At 30.4% G+C, this 22618-nt stretch overlaps 5 protein-coding genes across 5 annotated transcripts; 2 read left to right on the forward strand and 3 right to left on the reverse strand.

Annotated features, from left to right (window-relative positions):
- Positions 1 to 557: 557 nt before the first annotated feature.
- LOC134837738 (cilia- and flagella-associated protein 45-like) lies at positions 558 to 2442 on the reverse strand. The gene is made up of 3 exons (XM_063853125.1): positions 2324 to 2442; positions 1110 to 2265; positions 558 to 908 (listed from the first exon to the last, which is right to left on the reverse strand). The coding sequence occupies exons 1-3, from the start codon at positions 2440 to 2442 to the stop codon at positions 558 to 560; spliced, it is 1626 nt and encodes a 541-aa protein (XP_063709195.1).
- Positions 2443 to 5353: 2911 nt separating this feature from the next.
- On the reverse strand, positions 5354 to 13784 carry LOC134828005 (retinal-specific phospholipid-transporting ATPase ABCA4). The gene is made up of 14 exons (XM_063840934.1): positions 13454 to 13784; positions 12882 to 13206; positions 12645 to 12751; positions 12160 to 12535; positions 9843 to 11386; positions 8542 to 9277; positions 7963 to 8088; positions 7745 to 7906; positions 7413 to 7688; positions 7257 to 7355; positions 7160 to 7195; positions 6134 to 6763; positions 5890 to 6077; positions 5354 to 5830 (listed from the first exon to the last, which is right to left on the reverse strand). Exons 1-14 carry the CDS (start codon positions 13637 to 13639, stop codon positions 5639 to 5641), a joined length of 4983 nt encoding a protein of 1660 aa, XP_063697004.1. The 5' UTR covers positions 13640 to 13784; the 3' UTR covers positions 5354 to 5638.
- Positions 13785 to 13826: 42 nt separating this feature from the next.
- On the forward strand, positions 13827 to 15121 carry LOC134828006 (glycerol-3-phosphate phosphatase). Its single transcript, XM_063840935.1, has 2 exons — positions 13827 to 13960; positions 14068 to 15121. Exon 2 carries the CDS (start codon positions 14080 to 14082, stop codon positions 15016 to 15018), a length of 939 nt encoding a protein of 312 aa, XP_063697005.1. The 5' UTR covers positions 13827 to 13960; positions 14068 to 14079; the 3' UTR covers positions 15019 to 15121.
- A 3299-nt stretch (positions 15122 to 18420) lies between these two features.
- LOC134830344 (uncharacterized) lies at positions 18421 to 20727 on the reverse strand. Its single transcript, XM_063843798.1, has 5 exons — positions 20553 to 20727; positions 19742 to 20488; positions 19420 to 19686; positions 18966 to 19367; positions 18421 to 18911 (listed from the first exon to the last, which is right to left on the reverse strand). Exons 1-5 carry the CDS (start codon positions 20640 to 20642, stop codon positions 18540 to 18542), a joined length of 1878 nt encoding a protein of 625 aa, XP_063699868.1. The 5' UTR covers positions 20643 to 20727; the 3' UTR covers positions 18421 to 18539.
- An 836-nt stretch (positions 20728 to 21563) lies between these two features.
- LOC134837740 (glycerol-3-phosphate phosphatase-like) lies at positions 21564 to 22550 on the forward strand. The gene has a single exon (XM_063853126.1). It carries the CDS (start codon positions 21615 to 21617, stop codon positions 22548 to 22550), a length of 936 nt encoding a protein of 311 aa, XP_063709196.1. The 5' UTR covers positions 21564 to 21614.
- The last annotated feature ends 68 nt before the right edge of the window (positions 22551 to 22618 follow it).

Below are 22618 nucleotides of genomic sequence, written 5' to 3' on the forward strand. Positions count from 1 at the left end.
TTAATAAAAAAATATATTGCACGACAAATATTTCACAAAAAAATATGTTTTCTTAATATTTTGGAAAATTTATGGTGAGTATTATTAAATTAAAAATATTTAATTAAAAAAAATATTTTTTTTAAAGTTTAAATTATTTAAATTACAATTTTTTGATTTATTTTAATATTTTTAATGAAAAAATAAAATTTTTTATAAAATAATAAAATTTTTTATTTTATTTTTTGAAAAATATTTGGTGAACATTTTTTAATTAAAAATATTTTATTAAATTAAATTAAATTAAAATATTTTATTAAAATAAAAAAATAAATTATTTAATTAGAAAAAAAATTATTTATTTTAAAAATTAAAAATATTTTTAATAAATTAATCAAAGTTTTATTTTTTCTCTAAAATTTTTCATATTTTTATTAATTTTTCAAAGAACCTTTAGAAAAAGTGCATTTTCTATTACAAACTCGTGCCTGTTTTACTATTTTTAGTTGTTAAATGCATTTTATCAGTGCTATTCTCGTATATTTTTTCGCTTTTCTGGCTTCAAAATTTAAAAAAATTTATTTGACTTGAACATTCAACTGCTTCTGAACATCTTTAACGAAACGTTCTGGAATTTGTGTCTCCTTCATTTGCTTAATTTTGAGTCCAATTATGTTCTTGACGAGTCTCTCGCGATTCTTTTCAGCCTCAATCGCCTCAAGGAAGGCACGTTTCGCCTCAGCTTCCTCTTCTTTCTTTTTACGTTCCCGTTCCGTCATTTGATTCATGATTTCTTCGCGATAACGTTGCTTCTCGATGGCTTTCTGACGTTGCATTTCCTTCTCACGCATTTCTTCGGTCTTTAATTTTTCGACAGTTGTTTTGAAGTCCATTTCATCTCGCGCTATTTCGAGAGCTCGTTGACGTTTCTGTGAAAAAAAATTAAAATTAATAAAAAAAATATTAAAAAAAAAAATTAAAAAAATAATTTAAAAAAAATTAAAAAAAAAAAAATATTTCAAAAAATAAAAAAAAATATTTTTAAAAAAATAAGAAAAATAATTTTAAAAAATAAATAAAAAAAAATTTGAAAAATTAATTAAAAATTTAAGAAAAAAAATTTTTTTTACCGTCTCCTCCAACTGAATCGCTCGCGCTTTTGCAATTTCTCGATCAGTTTCACGTTTTTTAATTGCTGCCTCGCGTTCTTTCTTGCGATATTCTCTCTCGACTTGTTCCTGTCCTCGTCGCAGAACGATAGCTTCACGATGGGATTTTGTATCCATTATTTTTTGTTGTAACTGGAGCAAACGTTCGTGATCTTTGTCGCGTGCATCTTTCGCAATTTTTTGTTCAAGCAATTTTTGGGCTTCACGTTCGCGTTTTTGTCGCATATACTCCGAAACTTTAAGTTCTGCGCGTCTTTCCTCCTCAAATTCCAAATTTTTGAAGTAAGTACTGAGCTCCTTGGCTTGCTGAAGCTCCGATTGAATTTTTTTCTTCCTTGCAAGCTCTTGGGCCTGTCTTTCCTTCTCATCGTACTTGATCGCAGCGATGGCTTGTTGCATTTTTTTCGATTCCTCTTCGATTAATTCGGCTTCCTTCAAACGGATGAGCTCTTTTTGCTCAAGTTGTTTACGTAACTCTTCACTGTGCTTCATCATTTCCTTTTTTAACTCTTGTCGACGCTTGTCTTCTTCCTTCAACGCACGTTCCGCCTCTTCCAACATCATTTTCTCCAATTTTAGCTCCTCATTTTTGATTTCTTTGTTCAATTCGTGCTTTTCGTGAATTTGCGCATCACGAATTACGTGACATTTTGTCTGGAGAATCACGCGATTTGCTTTTTTTACTTCCTCTTCGCGTTCCTGCTTCGCCAAAAATGCGCGATCCAAAATTTTCCGTTGCAGCAATTCCTCGTCTTCCTCTTCGGGGATCGCTTCTTCCGTTTCAAGCAATTCTGACTTTTTTGCAGCTTTCATGGCGTCAATTTCCCGCAACGCAGCTTTACGTCTTTCGGATTCCTCACGGATTTTTTCGCGTTCTTGCTGAATGCGATGCATCTCTTCGAGTTGATCATGGAAACTCTTGATATGAGCTTTTGAGTCCAAACGTTGCCACTCATCTTTGCTCCAAATGGTCGGATACGTGTTCGGAGCGTCGCCCGGAATGAGCAAGTCTCGAATTTGCTCCTGCGTGACAATTTGAATCATGTTTTTGTTGTCCGTGGCACCGCCTTTCGTGTGAATCGAACGAGAATTGAGCTTGTGACCACATTCAGAGGTGCTAAAAAAATTTTGAAAAAAATATTAAAAAATTATTTGAGTCAAAAAAATTCTCTTACGTGTGGTTTGGCTTCGTATTTCTCGTTGCAGCAGACTTCAAAGGCGGTTTCTTCATGCGAAAGGACTTTTGCGAGCCGTTACTACTCGTTTTCGAGACAGCAGACATCGTTCGCTCCATTTCTGAAGGTAGATTTTTATTTTTTTTTAGATTTTCACTCCTGTTCAAAGGTTTTCCTTGACTTTGTAATTTTTAATTCATCGATCCAACGTTTCTATGGGAATATCCCGAATTTTCCTGCCTCAACAATGTCAGGAATAGGGAAAAATTCGAAGGGAAAAGCAACCTGTTGACATTTTGGCATTATAGCAACGGTTGCTGAGACACGTGATTGTCGCAAAAAATTATTTTTATTGGAAAAATTATTATTTTTTGAGGTTTTTGATGAAAAAATTTTATTAAAAGTTGATTATTATTAAAAATTTAATCAAAAAAAAAAATTTTGAAAAAATAATCAAAATTTTTTCTGAAAAACTTTATATTTGCTTTTAAATTTATCTTGCAGTTACTTGAAAAAAAATTAAAAAAATACAAAATAAAAATAAATTTATTTTAATTAATTTTATATAATTTTTTAATAAATATAATTCAAATAAATTTAATTAAATTATTTTTTTAATTATTTATTTAATTAATTTTTTTAAATAAAAAAAAATATTTATAAAAACTTTTTAACTTTTTGTAGAAAATATTTCAGAAATTTAAGTCAGAAATAAAAAAAAATAATTTTAAAAATTAAAAATTTTACAAAAAAAAAAATAAATCAATAAAAATTAAACTCAATTATTTTGTGTGATACAAATAACATTTGCATTTTTTATTTGAAATTAAAATTTTTTACAATCTTACACTACACTACAAAATTTATGGTATTTTTTTTTTCTTTAATTATAAATATTTATTTTTTTAGACAAAAATATTATTTTCTCAAGTAATAAATTCAAGAATACAAAAAATGAAATTGCACTCTTAAAACTTAATTTAAATTTTAGGAATAATTTGAAGTCTTAAAAAAGTTTGCATTTGGTTCATAAAATTAAATATAAAAAATTTTAGCTGAGGAAACTTAATTTAATTTGGAATTTAAAAAAAATCAATCTTTCAAAAAACTCTTCACAAAATTTTTATTTATTTTTAAATATCCTCAGCTTTAAACAGTGCATTGATCAACGACAAATGTACTTTCTACTACATAAAGTCACAGATTAAAATACAGGATTACAAATAAAACTAACATAGTTTCGACGTGTGAGCATTCTACGTATAGAAAATGGACTTAAGTTTAAATCAGATTAGATTTTCCGTGTTGTCGTGTTTTTTATTTGTAAGTTTAAAGTATTAAATAATAATTCAATGATTAAAATTAGCCTTAAGGAGGTGAGTTCGAAAAAAATATTTTGACATTTAAAAATGTGAAATTTTAATCGTTTTTAATAAAATTTTATTTTTTGAATGATTTTTTTATTTAAAATTTATAAAAAAAATTGTTTTTAAATAAAATTTTGAAAAATTAAATAATGAAAAAAATAATTTAAAATTTAATTAATATTTTTTAAATTATTATTTGATTAATTTTTTTTATAAAAAATATTTTTTAATTAAAAATTGAAAAATAAAAAATTCGTAAAAAATTTTTATCTGTCAAAATAATTTTTTAAACTCACCCATTAAAAATTTTTGTAGAAATATAAAATTGAAGTGCGTTGCCAATGATTTTTTTTCATTTCTAAATGGCAGTGGAATGTTATTTACTTTTTTTAAACATTAAAAATTATGATTGATTTTTTTAAGAATTTTTTTTTTTGTATAATTTCCAAAGCAGCCATTCTTTGAAATGTATACTTGACCAAATTTAAATCCGAATAGTTTCATTGATAAATTTTCATGAAGAATATGTATCTTTTTTTTATAAAAATTGTGATGTAAAGTGTGATGTGTGATAATTATTATTAAGTGTGTATTTTTTGGCCTTTTTGTTGCCTGATTTTTTTTTTGTGTCAAATCGCTTCCTATTTTTATTTTTTTTTTTATTGCAATGGGGTCTCTACTACTTTGTTCAAAGCGATTCATTAACATATAAATATTTTTTTTTTACTTTTACAAATTTGACTAGTCTTTTCGTTCAATTTTATTATTTTATTATTTATTTTGTCGAAAAGGAATGTTTGGTTAAATTTTTTCATAAATTTAGTTTTTGTTCATTTTTTTTCGTTCGAGCGCAGCCACATTACCGTTTGTTTTGATAAATCGGAGACGATAAGGTGTAAGGAAATTAACTTATAAAAAAGAGAAATTAGCTACACAATTATTTATTTTATAGTAGGTAGTTGTAGGTCCATGTGAAACATTGGCATTTTGAACGCATAAGTACACATTAAGTTTAGGATTTTTTTTTATAGTTTAGTCATATTTTTATAGAGTTCCTACTGATTCTAATTTTTTCGATATATTTTCAGAGTGTTTAGAAAATTTTTATTAAATTTATTGATTTTTTTCAAATTTAATTGATTTTTAAAATAAAAAAATATTTTTTTAAAATTTTTATAAAATTAATTTTCTTGTATTTTGAAAACTATTTATATTTATTTTTTTTAATTATTTTTTTATGTTTATTCTTATGTCATGGTATTTTTAATTTTCGAAAAATTGCTTAACTACTTAAAAAAAATTTAATTTTTTTTTATGAATTTTAAAAAAGAAAATTGTTTAAAAATTAATTTAAAATTTATTTTAATTTTTTTTTTTTATTTTAAAAAAATTATAAATAAAATTATATAATTAATTTTTAAACAATTTTTTTCTAAATTTAAACAAAAAAAAAATATTTATCATATATTCATTAAAAAATTGGTTGAAAAAAATTTAAAAAAATATATTTTTATTTAAAAAAAATCAATAAATTTTCTAAAAATTCAATAAATTATGAGAAAATTTTTTAAAAACACTCTGAATATATATTTAAAATATGTATTGTATATATATATATAATATATTATTATTTTTTTTAGTAAAGACAACAGTCATGGATGGATGGAACACTTATTTATATATTTACTTTTTTTTAGAAACACACACTCAAACACACGCAAATTACTTATGCTACTTTATGACGTACGTCCTTAGAAAAGTTTTTTGCTTTTTTTAGGTACACAGTTCAATCACACTAATTTTCACCTTTTTATCGTAATAATATATATAATCTGTATGTATATATATCTAATATATGGCTATCTAATTAAAAATTGTCTAGTTTCATCTTTTTTTTTTCTTTGAACTTAAAATTTCCTTACACAGTGCTGTCCTCGAACATTAATGGTTAGAGCTCCGTGGTCTCGACGTTGTCTTTGTCGACTGGCTCGCGAAATTGCAAAAAGATGTCTTCCAGTGTGGTTTCATTGATTGAGAAATTTTCCACAACTAGCTTGTTCTCATTGTTGAATTTGGTTAATTTCGTGAAAACATCTGCCCATGAGATGTCGTCGTCGTAAATGAAGTATTGAAGCATGCCCTAAAAGACAAAATTTAGTTAATTTTGAGATTTTTGATGAAAATTGAGAAAAAACGTACTTCATGTTCATCTTTGAGCTCACATCTGAAGAGTTGCGAGACTTTTAACTTGAGATCCATTAACACAGTTGACGATTTTCTCGTGAATTTTGTGCCATCGTTGGCTGTTCCTGCTTGACCCTCGGAATTTGGTACTTTTAGTGTGTTACCATCTACCTGATCCCGTTCTTTGGCTTCTTCCTCAGCAGCTGAAATTCAAATTTTTCATTATTTTTTCACAAAAAAGTCAAATTTTTCGTCTTACCAGCTGCTGCTTCAGCTTTCAATCGCGTAATGACGTTATTGCGCAACTTAATTATCAGCGAAAAGCCAACGCCGTACTGTGACTTTAGCTTTTGAATAGGCCCGACACACTTAAAGTTGCCTTTCACCATGATCGCCAAGCGATTGCAGAGCGTCTCGCACTCATCCATGCTGTGCGACGTGAGAATTATCGAGTGATTCTCGGAGTTTTGGAACTTTTTGATGCAGCCCCACACGAAACGACGTGATTTCGGATCGACACCCGTCGTGGGCTCATCGAGGAAAATTACGCGCGGCGAACCAATCATCGCAATGGCTGTATTGAGTTTTCGCTTTGTGCCGCCCGAATAGAATTGGACTTGAGTATTTTTGTATTTTTCGATGTCAACTTTGCGGAGCCACATCATGACTTCTTCGTGGATGCGATGCGGTTGAACGCAACGCAGCATCGCGTAATAACGTAAAGTCTCGTAGCTCGTCATGAAAAGGTTGAGAGCGTCGTTTTGCGGACAATAACCGAATTGGCTCTTGTATTGGAACTCGTTGACGTAGCAACTTTGGCCATGGATGAAAACTTGACCCTTGGATATTGTCTCGTTGAGCGTCATCATTTTGAATGTGGAGGATTTTCCTGTTGAATTAGAAAAAAAAATTGTGAGAAAAATGAAAATTAATGAATTTTTTATATTTTTTGAACATTAAATTCGAAAATTCATTATTTAAAAAAAATATATAAAATTTGGGAAAAAAATAATTAAATTTTTTGAATAAAAATTCAATAAAAAAAAAATTATTAAAATGAAAGTCAAGTTAAAAAATTCAAAAATAAAATATAATTTTTAAAAAAATTAAATTCTTCAAAAAAAAAAAACTAAAAAATATTTTAAAAAATTTGAAAAATAAAAATTAAAAAATTTAATAAAATTTAGAAAATAAAAAAAATATTAAAAAATTAATGAAAACAACGGAGATTCTAATAATTTTTCGAAAAATTTCGTTGAATAAGAAAACCTTATTCTACACTTGCCTGCTCCATTCATTCCCAAAAGACCAAAACATTCTCCTAAAAACAAAAATAAATTAAAATATAATATTTTTCTCATAGTAAATTATAAAAAAATTACCTTTTCGCACAGCAAAATCAATTCCTCGAACAGCTTTTAAATGCATGTAATTTTTCTCCAACTGCGAAACAACAATTGGATATTCATCAACAGTGTTGCCTACAAAAAATATGAATTTTAATAATTTTTTCTAATTCTAAACTTAAAAAATCTTACTTTTAATGACATCTTCCACGTATTTCTTCTCATCCAAGACATATTTGTCCATTTCATCATCTGGCTGTTTGTACTCATCTCGAATGTATTTGCGGCAACAAATGAAATCCATAAACTGCAAATAGTACTTGAGTAATCGATGTCTGATGTAAATGTCCTCCAGCAAGACAATTAAGCAAGCGAACAATATTAAGCCATAAATTGGTATAAACATGAAAAATTTTGTCAAATTCAAATCGTTTACTGCTTTTATAAATTGCTTCTTATAAATTTGGCCTAAAAAAAGAAGAAATTTTAGTTAAAAAGTCATTTTAAAACAATTAAAATCTCACCAATTTCTGGCTGCTGATATGTTTGTTCGAACTTTGAGATCTCGTAAATGACCTTCATCGAGTGTTTGAGCGCGAAATCCGGGAAAATGTGCATAAAAGTGATGTACTGACTGTATTCCTGCATCTTGGCGACACCCGTAGACAAGAATTCGCAACCAACCACTGTGAAAAAAAATTAAATTAGAAAAAAATGAATTTAATGAAGTTTAATGACTTACTTCCAATGATGAGCAAGAACATTAAGACTGAAGTTGCACTACTGAGCGATTGGAAAAGTTGACTGACGGTGTAGATTAACGTCAAATAGGCATATCCATAGAAGAGGTACAGCAAAAAGAGATATTCTGTAAAAAAAAAATAATTTAAATTTTTAAATAAACCAATATGAAATTAAATTATTAATTTTAATAATTAAATTAATTTTAATCTGAATTTAATTTTAATTATAAATTAATTTTAAAATTAAATGATTATTTTTAATTGAATTTAATCATTTAATTCTTTTAAATTTTAATTAATTTTTAATTTAATTTAACTTTGATTTAATTTTAATTTTAGTTTAATTTTAATTTATTTTATTTTAATTTATTTTATTTTAATTTATTTTATTTTATTTTATTTTATTAAAATTTTATTTATTAAATTATTTTTTTAGGCTTAAATTTTTATTAAAAATCAGCTTGAAAAAAAATCATAATTTTTTTTTAAGAAAATTTGTCAAATTTTTTAAAGAAATGAACTTTTTAATTAATTTTCATGCAAAAATTCAAATTTTTAAATTAATTTTCAATACTTACTATAATCATTTGCACTAAAAACACTCGAATGATCCCAAGCGAATGTCACGAGAATCAGCATGCCACAAACGAACGTATGCAAAAGTGCATCGATGATGAAGAACGACACCCAATACAGGAACGGCGAGATATTTTGCAGCTTCCGAACCTCAATAATGCGCTCATTCAAGGGAAGTGGCAAATAAAAAGCCATGTACATCATCATACCCAACGGCACCAACATCGTATAGTAAAAAGGTAATTTAAAATCGATCGATGACTTCACAAGAGGCGCATTTGCCGTAATAATATTAATGCTGTCATTGATATTGAGCTTCGCTAACATCTTATTTCCCAAATTTAGAGCAATTGCAGAACTATGAAGAACATTCATCGAGTACATTGCCGTCATTGTCATCTCGTAAGTTGTGTCTTCGACCGTGACATCAAGAGCGCCAACGACGCGATCATAAAATTTGATGCGATCTGTGTTAGCTAAGTTGAGTAAATGTTCATCGCAGTTGATTTGACCGCCATACGATATTTCACCGCCTTCCGTTTCCGCCAATTCTTGTTCCAAGAAAGCTTCAATCTTCTTGGAGACACTTAAATGCTCGTTCGAAACGCACAAAACGATAATAGGGTTCGGGATGGAAAGTGCTGAGAGATTGAACATGCTGAAATACTTCGATTCCGACTCCGGGCTCTTGTTGAAGATGATGAAGGGGATCATCGCGAAGCAACAAGGGATCAACATCTAAAAAGAAAAATTAAATAATTTGTAAGTTTTTATCATTTTTAGACAGAAAAGTGCAATTTTTAACAATTTTCACATAATTTTTTATAAAATTTTACGATTTTTGCTTAAAAATTATTGTTTTTACATTTTTTTTATTTTTTAAAATAATTTTTATTGAACTTTGGCCAATTTTTAAAAAATAAAAAAAAATATTTAAAAAATTAAGAATATAAATTTAGGAATAAATAAATTAGAATAAAATTTAAAATATTTAGCTAAAAAAGATGGAATAATTTTTAAGATAATTAAAAAATTTTTAAATATTTTTGAATTTTTTGAAACAATATTTTTTAAGAAAAAAATGTTTTTAAAAATTTTTTAACATCTTTTTTGAGTTTAAAAATTTCAAATTATTTTTTTTTCACTTTTTTTGGATGAAAATATTTAAAAAATTATTGAAAATAATAAAATTTAACAAATTATTATTTTTACAAATTAAAAAAAAATATTTTTTTTTTTATTTTTAGGAAAAAACAGTTAAAAACGTAAAATATTTAATACTCGTATTGAAAAAAATACTCACCATCAAGAAGAAATAAGTCATTTTCCGCTTCAAATAGATGCTTTTCTTGTACAAAACGGCTCGGAAATGCTTAAAACTGACTCCACAATAATTACTTCGTCGCGCCTCGCCTTCAATTAGCACATAGCTCGAGTCAGTTTCATCACTCGTCTTTTGCAGAATCTTATCTGTGGTAGCTGAGTTCAAAAATACCTCTTCCAATGTCGTATTTGTGATACTCAACGCCTCAATTCCATATTCCTGCTTCTTATTCTCCAAATTTTCCAAGATACTCACATATTTGTCCTGATCTTTGTACGGCAAAGTAGCGCAAAATGTCGGCTCGACCATTTGTTTGAATTCTGCTTTCGGAATTTCCTTCGTAATTGCATCAACAACGTCAGCTTTTTTGAAAGACGGTTCCTTGAGCATTTTTATTGTGTATCCTGTGCCGTAATGTTGCTTCAGGAACATCGAAGTACCGAAAGCGATCAATTTTCCCTCCTCTAAGATGGCAATTCGGTCTCCCAAGACATCAGCTTCCTCCATGAAATGCGTGGAAATGAGAATTGTGTGATCTTTTTTCAATTTGCAGAGCACATTCCATATGTCGCGTCGTGATTCGGGATCTAAACCGCTCGAAGGTTCATCGAGAACGAGAAGTTTCGTCTTTCCAATGATCGCATTGCCCAAACAGAGCTTCCGCATCATGCCGCCAGACAAATTTTTGGCAACGCTGCTACTTTTGGTGTTCAAATTGATTTTATTGAGGATCAAGGAGGCTTCTTGGTTCGCTTGGAACAACGTCAATCCACGTAATTGCCCGAAAAACAACAAATGCTCGCGACACGTGAGATACGGCAAGAAGATATTATGTTGCGGACAGAAACCGATCGCTGTTCGGAAATAATTGATGTCTTGCACGCCATCGACACTCACAATTCCCGACGTTTTCGAGACCATTCCCGTCAACATGCACATTGCTGTTGTCTTTCCGGCTCCATTATGTCCCAAAACTGCCGTTATCTGATTTTTGTAAATGTCAAACGAGACATCGTGCACGGCGGTTTTCTTCCTGCCCGACAACGAACGGAAGGTTTTTGTCAAATTCCGTACTTTGACGATCGCTTCGGCGCCGTCACTGCGTTCGTAGACCTTTCCGTGCGTGTTGACGACACTTCCGACGTCGGCACAATCGATTTTGTTCGGCGTGTAGTACGACGGTTGGAACAAAAAGAAGATGCTGCGTGGCGTGCCATGTTTGCCCGGACACACGTTCGAGATGTAAAAGTGTAGAAATAAGAAAACAAATCCTTCGGCAAGGAATGCAAGTAAAATTTCGCCGAGACTGTACTCGTCAATTCCGGGATAGCCTTTGTGCGTGATGCTGGAGATGGTGAAACAGTGATCGGCTGCCTTGAATTTCGAGAGAATTTCCGTGCCAAGCAGGAAGGCGTTCAAGGGGAGGCCGATTTGGATTTTTCGCATGAAGCTTGTCGGGATCATGAAGAATACGAGAGTTTGGATCAAAAAGAGCAGGAGTGATCCAAAGTTGGCAAAGAGTACTGAAAATAAAATTAAAAAAAAATAGTTTTAGTAAAAAATTCAATTGAAAAAAATTTTCTTTAAATTTTTTCTTTAACTTTTTGTTACTAAAATAAATATTTAAATATTTAATATTTTTATCTAATATAATAAAATTATTTATTTTTAATTAAATTTCAAATCAGCGAATTTCAAATAATATTTTAATAAATTTTAAAAAATATAAAATTAAATTATTTGGTTAAAAGATTTTTTTAAACTTTTTAATTTTCATATAAAAAAAAATAATTATTTTTATCTTTTAGATTAAAAAATAAATAATAAAAAATCATTTTTTAATTTAAATGAATTTCTAATTATTTTTAATTTCATTTTTTTGCTCAAAAAACTAATTATTTATTCTTTTAAATTTAAAAAAAAAAGTAATTTAATATTTTTTATTTAAAAAAAAAATTAAATTAATAATAAAATATTAAAAAGTATTATTTTTATTTAAAATTAATTTCTAATTATTTATTTTTTTAAATCTTTTTTGTTTATTATTTTAAAAAAATTCAAAAAATGAAAAAATAAAAAAAAATATTTTTTTAATTTTTTAAAAATTAAATTTCACTTTTTTAGCTAAATTTAGCTTTTTTAGTTCAAAATTTAATCATTATTATTATTTTATTATTTTTATTATTATTTATTTTTTTTCTTTTTAAACTTTTTTTTTATTTAAAAATTAAATAAAAAAGGGACCAAAAATTTTATAAAATTAATTTGCCTGAAAAATTCACAAACAAAAACTCACCTGAATCGAAGAAAGTCACGAGAAATATGGCAAAGCACATCAACGCAAATATGAACAATATGCCAAAAAGAAAAACAATTCCAATGTTAAAGCACGACCATGTGCCAGACCCCATAGACAAAATTAAACAAACCAAAAACGTCGTCACAAGTTGTCCATAATTCACGAGGTAAAAACAAAAATTATTCAAATAACTGTAACGTGTTGCATTTTTCACGTGTTCCTTGAAACCGCCTTCCTTCTCCTCAACCATCGGAATAATTATCAACAAAATCGAGTAAAAGACATATGTGCTCAATATCGTGTAACAGAACGTCGACACGCCTTCTTCCGAGATCGGTGAGTCATGCGGTATGGGAAACCGCTTGACCTGAACCTATAAAAAAAATTTTTGATAAGTTTTGGTTGATTAAATTGAAACAAAGAAGAAACTTTTTTTTCATGCCAAATTGCGCGATAATAACAAAGATTGATGATTTATTTACCGAAATGTCTTTGAAAAAGTCTCGATTGCCAGAAACCATTTTCATGTATGTCTTGTCTAGCCAGTGTTGGAGCGTAAGAAATCCACTGCGAATGTACTCATCCTCGCCTACAAAAGCAAATAGATAAAAAAAAAAGAATATTTATGAACAAACTTGGGTCAATATTTGCATTTATCGATCGTGCACATCTGTCGCTGTTGATATGTTTCGAAAAAAAAGAAAAAAAAATGTACAAACCTCGATTGTTGGCATCAAAAACGTCTCCATTATAGATTTGGTGTGTGTGAAAATTATTGTTTTTCGTTCTGATTGTGTAGCTAAAGTTTAAGGGAGGCGTCACATCGCTATAATGATTATCAATGTTGAACAATACTGCAAAAAATCGGTCTTTTTCCTCCATAAACGGTCGTAAATCCTCCTCCGAGTCCACTCCTTCGACCCGTTCCTCGATGATATTCAGGTCTTTTCGCATCGTTTCCATCAGACGCTTTGTAAATGCATTTTGCGGCGCAAAATAAATCATATCCGTGTCACTTGCGGGTAAATAAGCCTCCAAGTCGTCCTAAAAAAGCAAATTAAAAAATATCAAATTACATTTTTTCCATGGAAATTGCATTAACATCGCAAAATTAAGCATTTCCTGTTATTCATTGTTGCAAAAAAAAAAAATAAATAACAAGAACATTATATCATTTTTCGATCTAAATGCACTACTACTCCCCATATAGGTTGACGTCGTCGTACGTGTCCCACATACTGATGATGGGAATTGCAGTGTTTGCAGAAAATTTATCGATAAAAAGTCTCACCTCGTTAATGGGCTCACTAATGGCCGTATGTCGCAGCCTACTTTCATCCTCGTGCAAGATCACAAAGTTGATGATGACCAAGATAATCGGCAAAAGTGTAAATAAAGCATTCTTGAACCAGTGGAAACGCTTTTGTTTTTTCACTTTCCAGAAAAACACGTAAAATGTATTTCGGAAATTCGTCATTTTCTAATGTTTTCTACGCCAACACAACGTCACTAACACAATACGGGCATCCTCGATGTGACTTTAGACGCTAACACTTTCATTTTAAGTCCCCTATTGATGCAGAAAATTTGATTAATTACGGGAATAATTGCGATATGAAAAACAATCACAGAAAGTGCGGCCCAAACTGCATTCCGAGTGATGTGTCATTCGGTATGAAAATGTTACTGAGGGTCATCCAACATTCGATGAGGAAATAAACAAACCGGATTTTCCAATTTTTCATCGATTTTTCACGAGAATTCATTAAAAAAGTCAAAATTAATCCATTATTTAAATGTAAGTCTTTTGAAATTTTTAAAAAACCACAAAAATCGTTCAATATTTCGCTTGTAATTGCTTTGACCTTTTCATGGCCTTACTTATCTCTCTGAATTTTCTTACAGAATCACAAAAAAATGGAAAAATATCACGGTTCAGGTACAAATTTAACATCTTTATCACGAGAGGATGTTGTCACATGGCTAAAATCCTTCGATTGTTGCTTGACCGATTGCGATGGCGTGCTGTGGATTTACACAAACACGATACCAGGTAGTCCGGAAGTGATTAACAAGTTCACCGCATTGGGAAAACGAGTGTTTTTCATCACAAACAACTCGACAAAAACTCGCGAAGAGTTTCTCGAGAAGGCGACAAAGATGAATTACAACGTCAATGCGGAAAATATCCTGTCGACAGCCTTTCTCGTGGCTCAATATTTGAAAAACTTGAATTTTCAGAAGAAAGTTTTCATTGTTGGTTCAACGGGAATCGCACGAGAGCTTGATGCTGCCGGAATTAAACACACTGACGTCGGTCCGGATGTGCTTGAGACAAATCTCGCGGATTTAGTGCAAAAAGGCTTCACGCCAGATCCCGAAGTGGGAGCTGTTGTTGTTGGCTTCGACGAACATTTTTCGTTTCCGAAGATGTTTAAGGCGGCATCGTACTTGAGTAATCCCGACGTGCTTTTTATTGCCACAAATACGGACGAGAGATTTCCAATGCCGGGATTTGTGGTGCCCGGAACCGGATCTATCGTTCGCAGCATTGAGACTTGTGGCGAAAGAAAAGCTTTGGTAATGGGCAAACCTTCGCCTTATGCATGCGAATATATCTTAAAAACGTACGGAATTGATCCAAAACGAACGTTGATGGTTGGCGATCGTTGTAATACGGATATTTTGTTGGGGAAAAGATGCGGATTTCAAACGTTGATGGTCGAAAGTGGCATTCACAGCAGAAAAGATCTCGAGGAATGGAAGAAATCCGACGATCCGGAGACAAAGGAGCTTATTCCAGACTTTTATGTTGATTGTTTGGGCAGTCTCGAGACATATTTGAGCGATTTGTAATGTTGCATGTGTTCGTTTTAGACAAATTTTTATTTATTTTTGTTGCTTTTGTATCCATGACGTTGTTTTTGTTCCTTAGCGAAATAAAGTTGACGAATATTTATGAGAAATTTTTTTTCGACGAGTGCGATATCTGTCTTTTAATGCCAAAAATGCATTTGAGTAGCCACGGGCTGTACGTGAGGTACGAGTAACGGCTGTACAACGTCTTTTTATTCCTCTTTCGTCCCTTCTTTCTTTCTTTTGAAACACATTTTCGGTAAAATTCCATAAAATCAACCTTTTCTTTTGTAAAACTTTTCACGTGAACGGAGCGTGATCGCAAAAAATGCGTAACTACACTGAAAGAAATTTTTACAAAATATTCCATGAATGAATTTTGTAGTAACGATAACATTTTGGGGACACCAGATGACGTCGTTTGTTTATTTACACTGATATTTTGATTAAAAATCGTGGAAGTTTTTTCGTTTTTGGTCAAAAATTGGTTTTAATTTGAGACTTTTTGTCCTTAAAGTTGATTTTAGTCCTGAAAGTAAATAAGAAATTTTGTTTTTTTTTTCGTGTAAGAAATAATTAATTTTTTTGTACCTGAGTAATAAAAGATACCTGTTGATGGAAGGGATTGCAGTAATTTTCCATGATGATTCTTAAAAATCTTTTACAAAAATTTAAAAGATACAAAAATTAAAATTCTTATTAGATAAAAAATTAAAATATTATTTTTTTTCAGTTTCAATTTTTGGCAGTTTTGAGTTATAAAATGATTAAAAATGATAAATTAGAGCCTTCTGACAAATTTTTATCCATTTGGAGCAAGATTTGACAAAAATTGCTTTGACACAGTTTTTGACATAGTTTTTTTGCTCTTGATTTAGTTTTCAAAACAAAACTATGTCAAAGAAAAAATTTTTTTTTCAGTTTCAATTTTTTGGCAGTTTTGAGTTATAAAATGATTAAAAATGATAAATTAGAGCCCTCTGACAAATTTTTATCCATTTGGAGCAAGATTTGACAAAAATGGCTTTGACACAGTTTTTGACACAGTTTTTTTGCTCTTGATTTAGTTTTCAAAACAAAACTATGTCAAAGAAAAAATTTTTTTCAGTTTCAATTTTTTTTCAGTTTTGAGTTATAAAATGATTAAAAATGATAAATTAGAGCCTTCTGACAAATTTTTATTCATTTGGAGCAAGATTTGACAAAATGGATAAATTAGGGCAAAAAGTTTTTGACACAGTTTTTTTGCTCTTGATTTAGTTTTCAAAACAAAACTATGTCAAAGAAAAAATTTTTTTTCAGTTTCAATTTTTTTTCAGTTTTGAGTTATAAAATGATTAAAAATGATAAATTAGAGCCTTCTGACAAATTTTTATCCATTTGGAGCAAGATTTGACAAAAATGTCAAAAAAAAACGGAAAATTTTTTTCAGTTTCAATTTTTTTTCAGTTTTGAGTTATAAAATGATTAAAAATGATAAATTGGGCTTTGACACAGTTTTTTTGCTCTTGATTTAGTTTTCAAAACAAAACTATGTCAAAGAAAAAAATTTTTTTCAGTTTCAATTTTTTTTCAGTTTTGAGTTATAAAATGATTAAAAATGATAAATTAGAGCCTTCTGACAAATTTTTATCCATTTGGAGCAAGATTTGACAAAAATGGGCTTTGACACAGTTTTTGACACATTTTTTTTTGCTCTTGATTTAGTTTTCAAAACAAAACTATGTCAAAAAAAAATTTTTTTTTTCAGTTTCAATTTTTTTTCAGTTTTGAGTTATAAAATGATTAAAAATGATAAATTAGAGCCTTCTGACAAATTTTTATCCATTTGGAGCAAGATTTGACAAAAATGGGACACAGTTTTTGACACAGTTTTTTTGCTCTTGATTTAGTTTTCAAAACAAAACTATGTCAAAGACTGAAAAAAATTTTTTCAGTTTCAATTTTTTTTCAAAAATGATAAATTAGAGCTTCTGACAAATTTTTATCCATTTGGAGCAAGATTTGACAAAAATGGCTTTGACACAGTTTTTGTTTTCAAAACAAAACACAGTTTCAATTTTTTTTCAGTTTTGAGTTATAAAATGATTAAAAATGATAAATTTTTGACTCATTTGGAGCAAGATTTGACAAAAATGGCTTTGACACAGTTTTTGACACAGTTTTTTTTCAAAACAAAACTATGTCAAAGAAAATTTTTTTTTCAGTTTCAATTTTTTTTCAGTTTTGAGTTATAAAATGATTAAAAATGATAAATTAGAGCCTTCTGACAAATTTTTATCCATTTGGAGCAAGATTTGACAAAAATGGGCTTTGACACAGTTTTTGACACAGTTTTTTTGCTCTTGATTTAGTTTTCAAAACAAAACTATGTCAAAGAAAAAATTTTTTTTCAGTTTCAATTTTTTTCAGTTTTGAGTTATAAAATGATTAAAAATGATAAATTAGAGCCTTCTGACAAATTTTTATCCATTTGGAGCAAGATTTGACAAAAATGGGCTTTGACACAGTTTTTGACACAGTTTTTTTGCTCTTGATTTAGTTTTCAAAACAAAACTATGTCAAAGAAAATTTTTTTTTTCAGTTTCAATTTTTTTTCAGTTTTGAGTTATAAAATGATTAAAAATGATAAATTAGAGCCTTCTGACAAATTTTTATCCATTTGGAGCAAGATTTGACAAAAATGGGCTTTGACACAGTTTTTGACACAGTTTTTTTGCTCTTGATTTAGTTTTCAAAACAAAACTATGTCAAAGAAAAATTTTTTTTCAGTTTCAATTTTTTTTCAGTTTTGAGTTATAAAATGATTAAAAATGATAAATTAGAGCCTTCTGACAAATTTTTATCCATTTGGAGCAAGATTTGACAAAAATGGGCTTTGACACAGTTTTTGACATAGTTTTTTTGCTCTTGATTTAGTTTTCAAAACAAAACTATGTCAAAGAAAATTTTTTTTTCAGTTTCAATTTTTTTTCAGTTTTGAGTTATAAAATGATTAAAAATGATAAATTAGAGCCTTCTGACAAATTTTTATCCATTTGGAGCAAGATTTGACAAAAATGGGCTTTGACACAGTTTTTGACACAGTTTTTTTTTGCTCTTGATTTAGTTTTCAAAACAAAACTATGTCAAAGAAAAATTTTTTTTTTCAGTTTCAATTTTTTTTCAGTTTTGAGTTATAAAATGATTAAAAATGATAAATTAGAGCCTTCTGACAAATTTTTATCCATTTGGAGCAAGATTTGACAAAAATGGCTTTGACACAGTTTTTGACACAGTTTTTTTGCTCTTGATTTAGTTTTCAAAACAAAACTATGTCAAAGAAATTTTTTTCAGTTTTTTAATTTTTTTTTTCTTATAATTGCACTTGTCATATAATATTTTTATTAAAAAAATATTCAAAAATAAAAAAAATAATTAAATTTTTCTATTCGTGTTTCAATAAATGATTTTTCTTCAAATAATATTCATCTATGACTCAAAATAAATTCTCAATTCACAAAAAAAACATACTAGTTCAGTTACATAAAATTGTAGAAAGCTCGACAGAGATCCAAATGACTCATCTTCAGATAGTCATGCAAAACAATGTAGCTCATCTTCAAATGTTCGTCTTTGCAGTTCGCATCAAAATCTGTCTCCATCTTAAGACGTTCCGCATGAGGAATCTCATAATTGTACAAATAATTGATCGTTCCTGCCATATCCTTGTATTCGTTAATGTTTTTCGCCAAATAATTCTTCAAATCATCAAAATCACAGCGTTCCATTTCTCTACAAGTCGAGCGAGTGTCCATGCATCCCGACATCAAAGTTTCCAGTGTAGGCAATCTGCGGAACAAACGAATTTCTTGCGCCAAGGAAAATCCATTGTCATCGTCGATCATGAAATTCTAAAAAAAAATCAAAATTTTAGAAGAAAATTCAGTCAAAAAAAAATAATTTACCTCAAGATCCTTGCAATGATTGATCACACATTCAATTAAGGCAGTATTGCGAGGAAATGTTACGTGCCCTCCTTCGCCGGGAAGATCCAATTCTTTCAACTTCAAACTTTTGATGATCGGGAAAAATTTCGATTGGTTACGTTCCGGAAGGAAATTATTCGCATACAAAATCCCCAATTCTGTTATCTTAGGCGAAAGTTGGGCCATTTGAGTGAAAAAATACTCGCTCAAGTGACGAAATCCCTCGCCTTTAAAATAAACGCTCTTCATGTCTGGCAAAAAAGGCCATGAAAGTTGTGGCGAATGAAGAATTTCGGGCTTTGTTTCGATCGCAAGTATCTCGAGAAATTTCAAATCTTTGAGCGAAAAGTGATTCAAATCAAAAATTGTCAAGACTGAGATCTAAAAATGACGAAAAATTAATAATTTTCTTTGAAAAAATGATTTTTTTTACCTTTGATTTTCCAAAAGTCAATTTTTTCAACTTTGGCATGTGTTGACAAATTGCAACAAAATCTTCGTCAGTCAATTTCCACACCATAACGTCCAAAATCTCACATTTGGGGAACATTCGGAAGAGTTTATCTGCATTCGTGAGTGTCTTTTGTAGTTGATAAGGTCCAGAAATCTTCAAATTGGAAACATTGAAAAATTTAATAGTCGAATGTAAGGATGTGAATTGCACCAAGCCATGTTCGTAACTAATAAAAAGTTCCAAATCCTGAAGAAAATTGAAATTTTAATAATTTTTAAAAATTTTGTAACAATAAAAATACCGTCAAATAGCTGAATTCCCTCAATGGAGCAATGTTGAGTACTTGTCCATGAATTATCGCTTCAGTTACGTCATTCGCCTTTAATTTAGCTTCTCCGCAATAGTTGAAATTCGATGTCAATGTGATAGAATCCGTTCCGGGATCATCCTTGACCAACATGGTATCCAATAAAATCTTCATTCGTGGTGTGAGAAAAGGCTCAAGGACGTTAATATTTTGTTTGATGAACAACGATTCTGTGCTGAAACGCTTGACAGACGCAATTTTCTGAATTTCCGTCAATTTTTGGAGTTTCGTTAACTGTGAGCATAATTTGACCGAGTTCAGCTTTGGAACAAACTTCAAATCGATGAGAAGTTCTTCATGCGAAACTATCAAAGTTTCCAAAATGGGCAAACTCTCGAACAGTATCTTGAGTGATTTTGGAGCAGAAAAACTGCATATTTCCAGTTGGCGGATCTCGTCACCGATTAATTTGAGAAAATTGATTAGATCAATGAATTTTTGTCCCGGTGGCATCCGAACGATGCGCAATCGTGCAAAACCTCGTTTGGCTTTGGTCAAATTCAATCGAGCTTCGAATGTTTTGTACAAGCGTCCCGTTGGAGAAAAGTCCATTGAACCAGTTATCTCAATTGCGTTGTCTTTGGGAAAGTATTTGTTCAGCATTTCCATCCAAAATTGCGAGACCATTCGAGCATTCAGGCGATCGGATGCAGGTAAGGACTTGAAAATTTCTCGCAACATCTGGAAATTGTAAGAAAATTTTTTAGTGACGCCGGTTTTTGAGGTTATGTCAAAGAAAACTTACTTCTCTCGGTAAATCTGAAATTTCGCAAGAGCTCTTCATGCGTTTTGGTGTTTCGAAGCCATAATCTTCGAGAGTAACTTTGCGTTTCATCTTGAAAGTTTGGTAATAATGATAGAAATACCAAAATTATGCGAAAAAATTACGCGGGAGAGACAAATGGCTACTTCGATGATAAAAATTCCCACATAACAAAAATGTGCAAATTAATTTTTCTTAAAAAAAATTTAGGGTAATTGATCATTTTTCTGACTTTTGATCAAAAATGCTTCAATTTCGTTCATTATAAAAATTTGTATGAATTTCATTACAAAATTCGAAGATACTTTATGTATCATCATGATAAGTCTTTAAAAAGTTATTTGCGCAAACCTTTAACATAAAATAAGTCTAATAAGAATTTTCGTATCTTTTTTGAAAACAACCCAAATTTTTGTAAAAGATTTTTAAGCATCATCATGGAAAATTACTGCAATGCCTTCCATCAACAGGTACCTTTTATGATTCAGGTACAAAAAAAAATATGAATTATTTCTTACACGAAAGAATAAAAAAATCTTATTTGCTTTCAGGACTCAAATCAACTTTAAGGACAAAAAGTCTCAAATTAAAACCAATTTTTGACCAAAAACGAAAAAACTTCCACGATTTTTAATCAAAATATCAGTTTAAATAAACAAACGACGTCATATGGTGTCCCCAAAATGTTATCTTTACTACAAAATTCATTCATGGAATATTTTGTAAAAATTTCTTTAATTGTATTGACGGTTTTTTTTCGATCACGCTCCGTTCACGTGAAAAGTTTTACAATAGGTTTGTAAAATTAATGGAATTCTACCAAAAATGTGTTTCAAAAGAAAACAGAAAGAAAGGGAAAAAGAGGAATAAAAGACGTACAGACTCGTACCGCACGTACAGCGTGTGGCTACTCAAATGAATTTTTGGCATTAAAAGACAGATACCGCACTCGTCGAGGCATCATTTGAAATCTCTCTGTCGAACGGTGAACAACTGAAAAAACTCTCAATTTTTATTTCTTCAACTCAAAACGAAAACTCAAAAATGGTTAAAGCAAATTACGACGATGGTGCCTTTTGTTTGAACAACGCCAAGAAGAGCGAAATCAAGCAATGGCTTAACTCCTTCGATACCGTTATCACAGATTGCGACGGCGTGTTATGGCTCGGACCTCGCGTGTTACCCGGCAGTCCTGATGTCATCAACTTTTTCAAATCCATTGGAAAACGCGTGTACTTCCTCACAAACAACTCGGAGAAAATTCGCTCGGAATACGCACAAAAAGCCCAAAGACTCGGCTACAACATTGACGCAACGAATATCCTGTCGTCTTCGTACTTGGCAGCTGCTTATCTGAAAGAACGGAAATTCACGAAAACCGCTTATGTGATAGGCACGAGTGGAATTACGCGAGAACTCAAAATGGCGGGTATCGATTGCATTGGCGTAGGTCCCGATGTTCTTCAAAGCAGTATTGACGATATGTTGCATAACGAATTCACGCCGCACGACGACGTTGGTGCTGTAATTGTGGGCTACGACGAGCACTTTTCCATTCCGAAACTCACAAAGGCGTGCGCGTATCTGGATGATGCGGAAGTCGAGTTTGTTGCGACAAATTCAGACGAACGAGAGCCGGGAAAGTTCATTGTTCCTGGGCCCGGAGCGATAATTGCGAGTATTGAGAACTGTTCGGGACGCCAAGCGACAATTGTGGGCAAACCGAGTCCTTATGTTTGCGAATACATCTTATCGAAGAGCAACGTGACGCCTGAAAGGACTCTCATGATTGGCGATCGCTGTAATACGGACATCCTATTTGGCAAAAACTGCAATTTTCAAACGTTGATGGTCGAAAGCGGCATTCATAATCGCAACGATTTGGAGGAATTTATGAGCTCCGACGACGAGGAGATTCAACGACAAGTGCCGGACTTTTATTGCAAGAGTCTCGGATCACTTTTACCGTTCCTTAAGTGATTGTTTCTCATTTTTTGTAAATATTTTGTTGATTCAAACGTAATTTTAATAAAAATTTCATGAAATTA

This window comes from Culicoides brevitarsis, chromosome 1 (genome assembly GCF_036172545.1).
Source record: "Culicoides brevitarsis isolate CSIRO-B50_1 chromosome 1, AGI_CSIRO_Cbre_v1, whole genome shotgun sequence".
NCBI classification, from domain to species: Eukaryota; Metazoa; Arthropoda; class Insecta; order Diptera; family Ceratopogonidae; genus Culicoides; species Culicoides brevitarsis.

Bases quoted from the DNA above. Each gene is read 5' to 3' on its own strand.
- LOC134837738 (XM_063853125.1), bottom strand. From the start codon at position 2,442: ATGGAGCGAACGATGTCTGCTGTCTCGAAAACGAGTAGTAACGGCTCG. The intron at 2,266-2,323 runs GTAAGAGAATTT...AAATTTTTTTAG, and splicing joins AATACGAAGCCAAACCACAC to CACCTCTGAATGTGGTCACA. The intron at 909-1,109 runs GTAAAAAAAATT...TTTTTTTCACAG, and splicing joins CGATTCAGTTGGAGGAGACG to AAACGTCAACGAGCTCTCGA.
- LOC134828005 (XM_063840934.1), bottom strand. From the start codon at position 13,639: ATGACGAATTTCCGAAATACATTTTACGTGTTTTTCTGGAAAGTGAAA. The intron at 7,356-7,412 runs GTAAGATTTTTT...TATTTTTTGTAG, and splicing joins CGTGGAAGATGTCATTAAAA to GCAACACTGTTGATGAATAT. The intron at 5,831-5,889 runs GTACGTTTTTTC...TTTGTCTTTTAG, and splicing joins AGCTCAAAGATGAACATGAA to GGCATGCTTCAATACTTCAT.
- LOC134828006 (XM_063840935.1), top strand. From the start codon at position 14,080: ATGGAAAAATATCACGGTTCAGGTACAAATTTAACATCTTTATCACGA.
- LOC134830344 (XM_063843798.1), bottom strand. From the start codon at position 20,642: ATGAAACGCAAAGTTACTCTCGAAGATTATGGCTTCGAAACACCAAAA. The intron at 20,489-20,552 runs GTAAGTTTTCTT...TACAATTTCCAG, and splicing joins TTTCAGATTTACCGAGAGAA to ATGTTGCGAGAAATTTTCAA. The intron at 18,912-18,965 runs GTAAATTATTTT...ATTTTTTTTTAG, and splicing joins ATCATTGCAAGGATCTTGAG to AATTTCATGATCGACGATGA.
- LOC134837740 (XM_063853126.1), top strand. From the start codon at position 21,615: ATGGTTAAAGCAAATTACGACGATGGTGCCTTTTGTTTGAACAACGCC.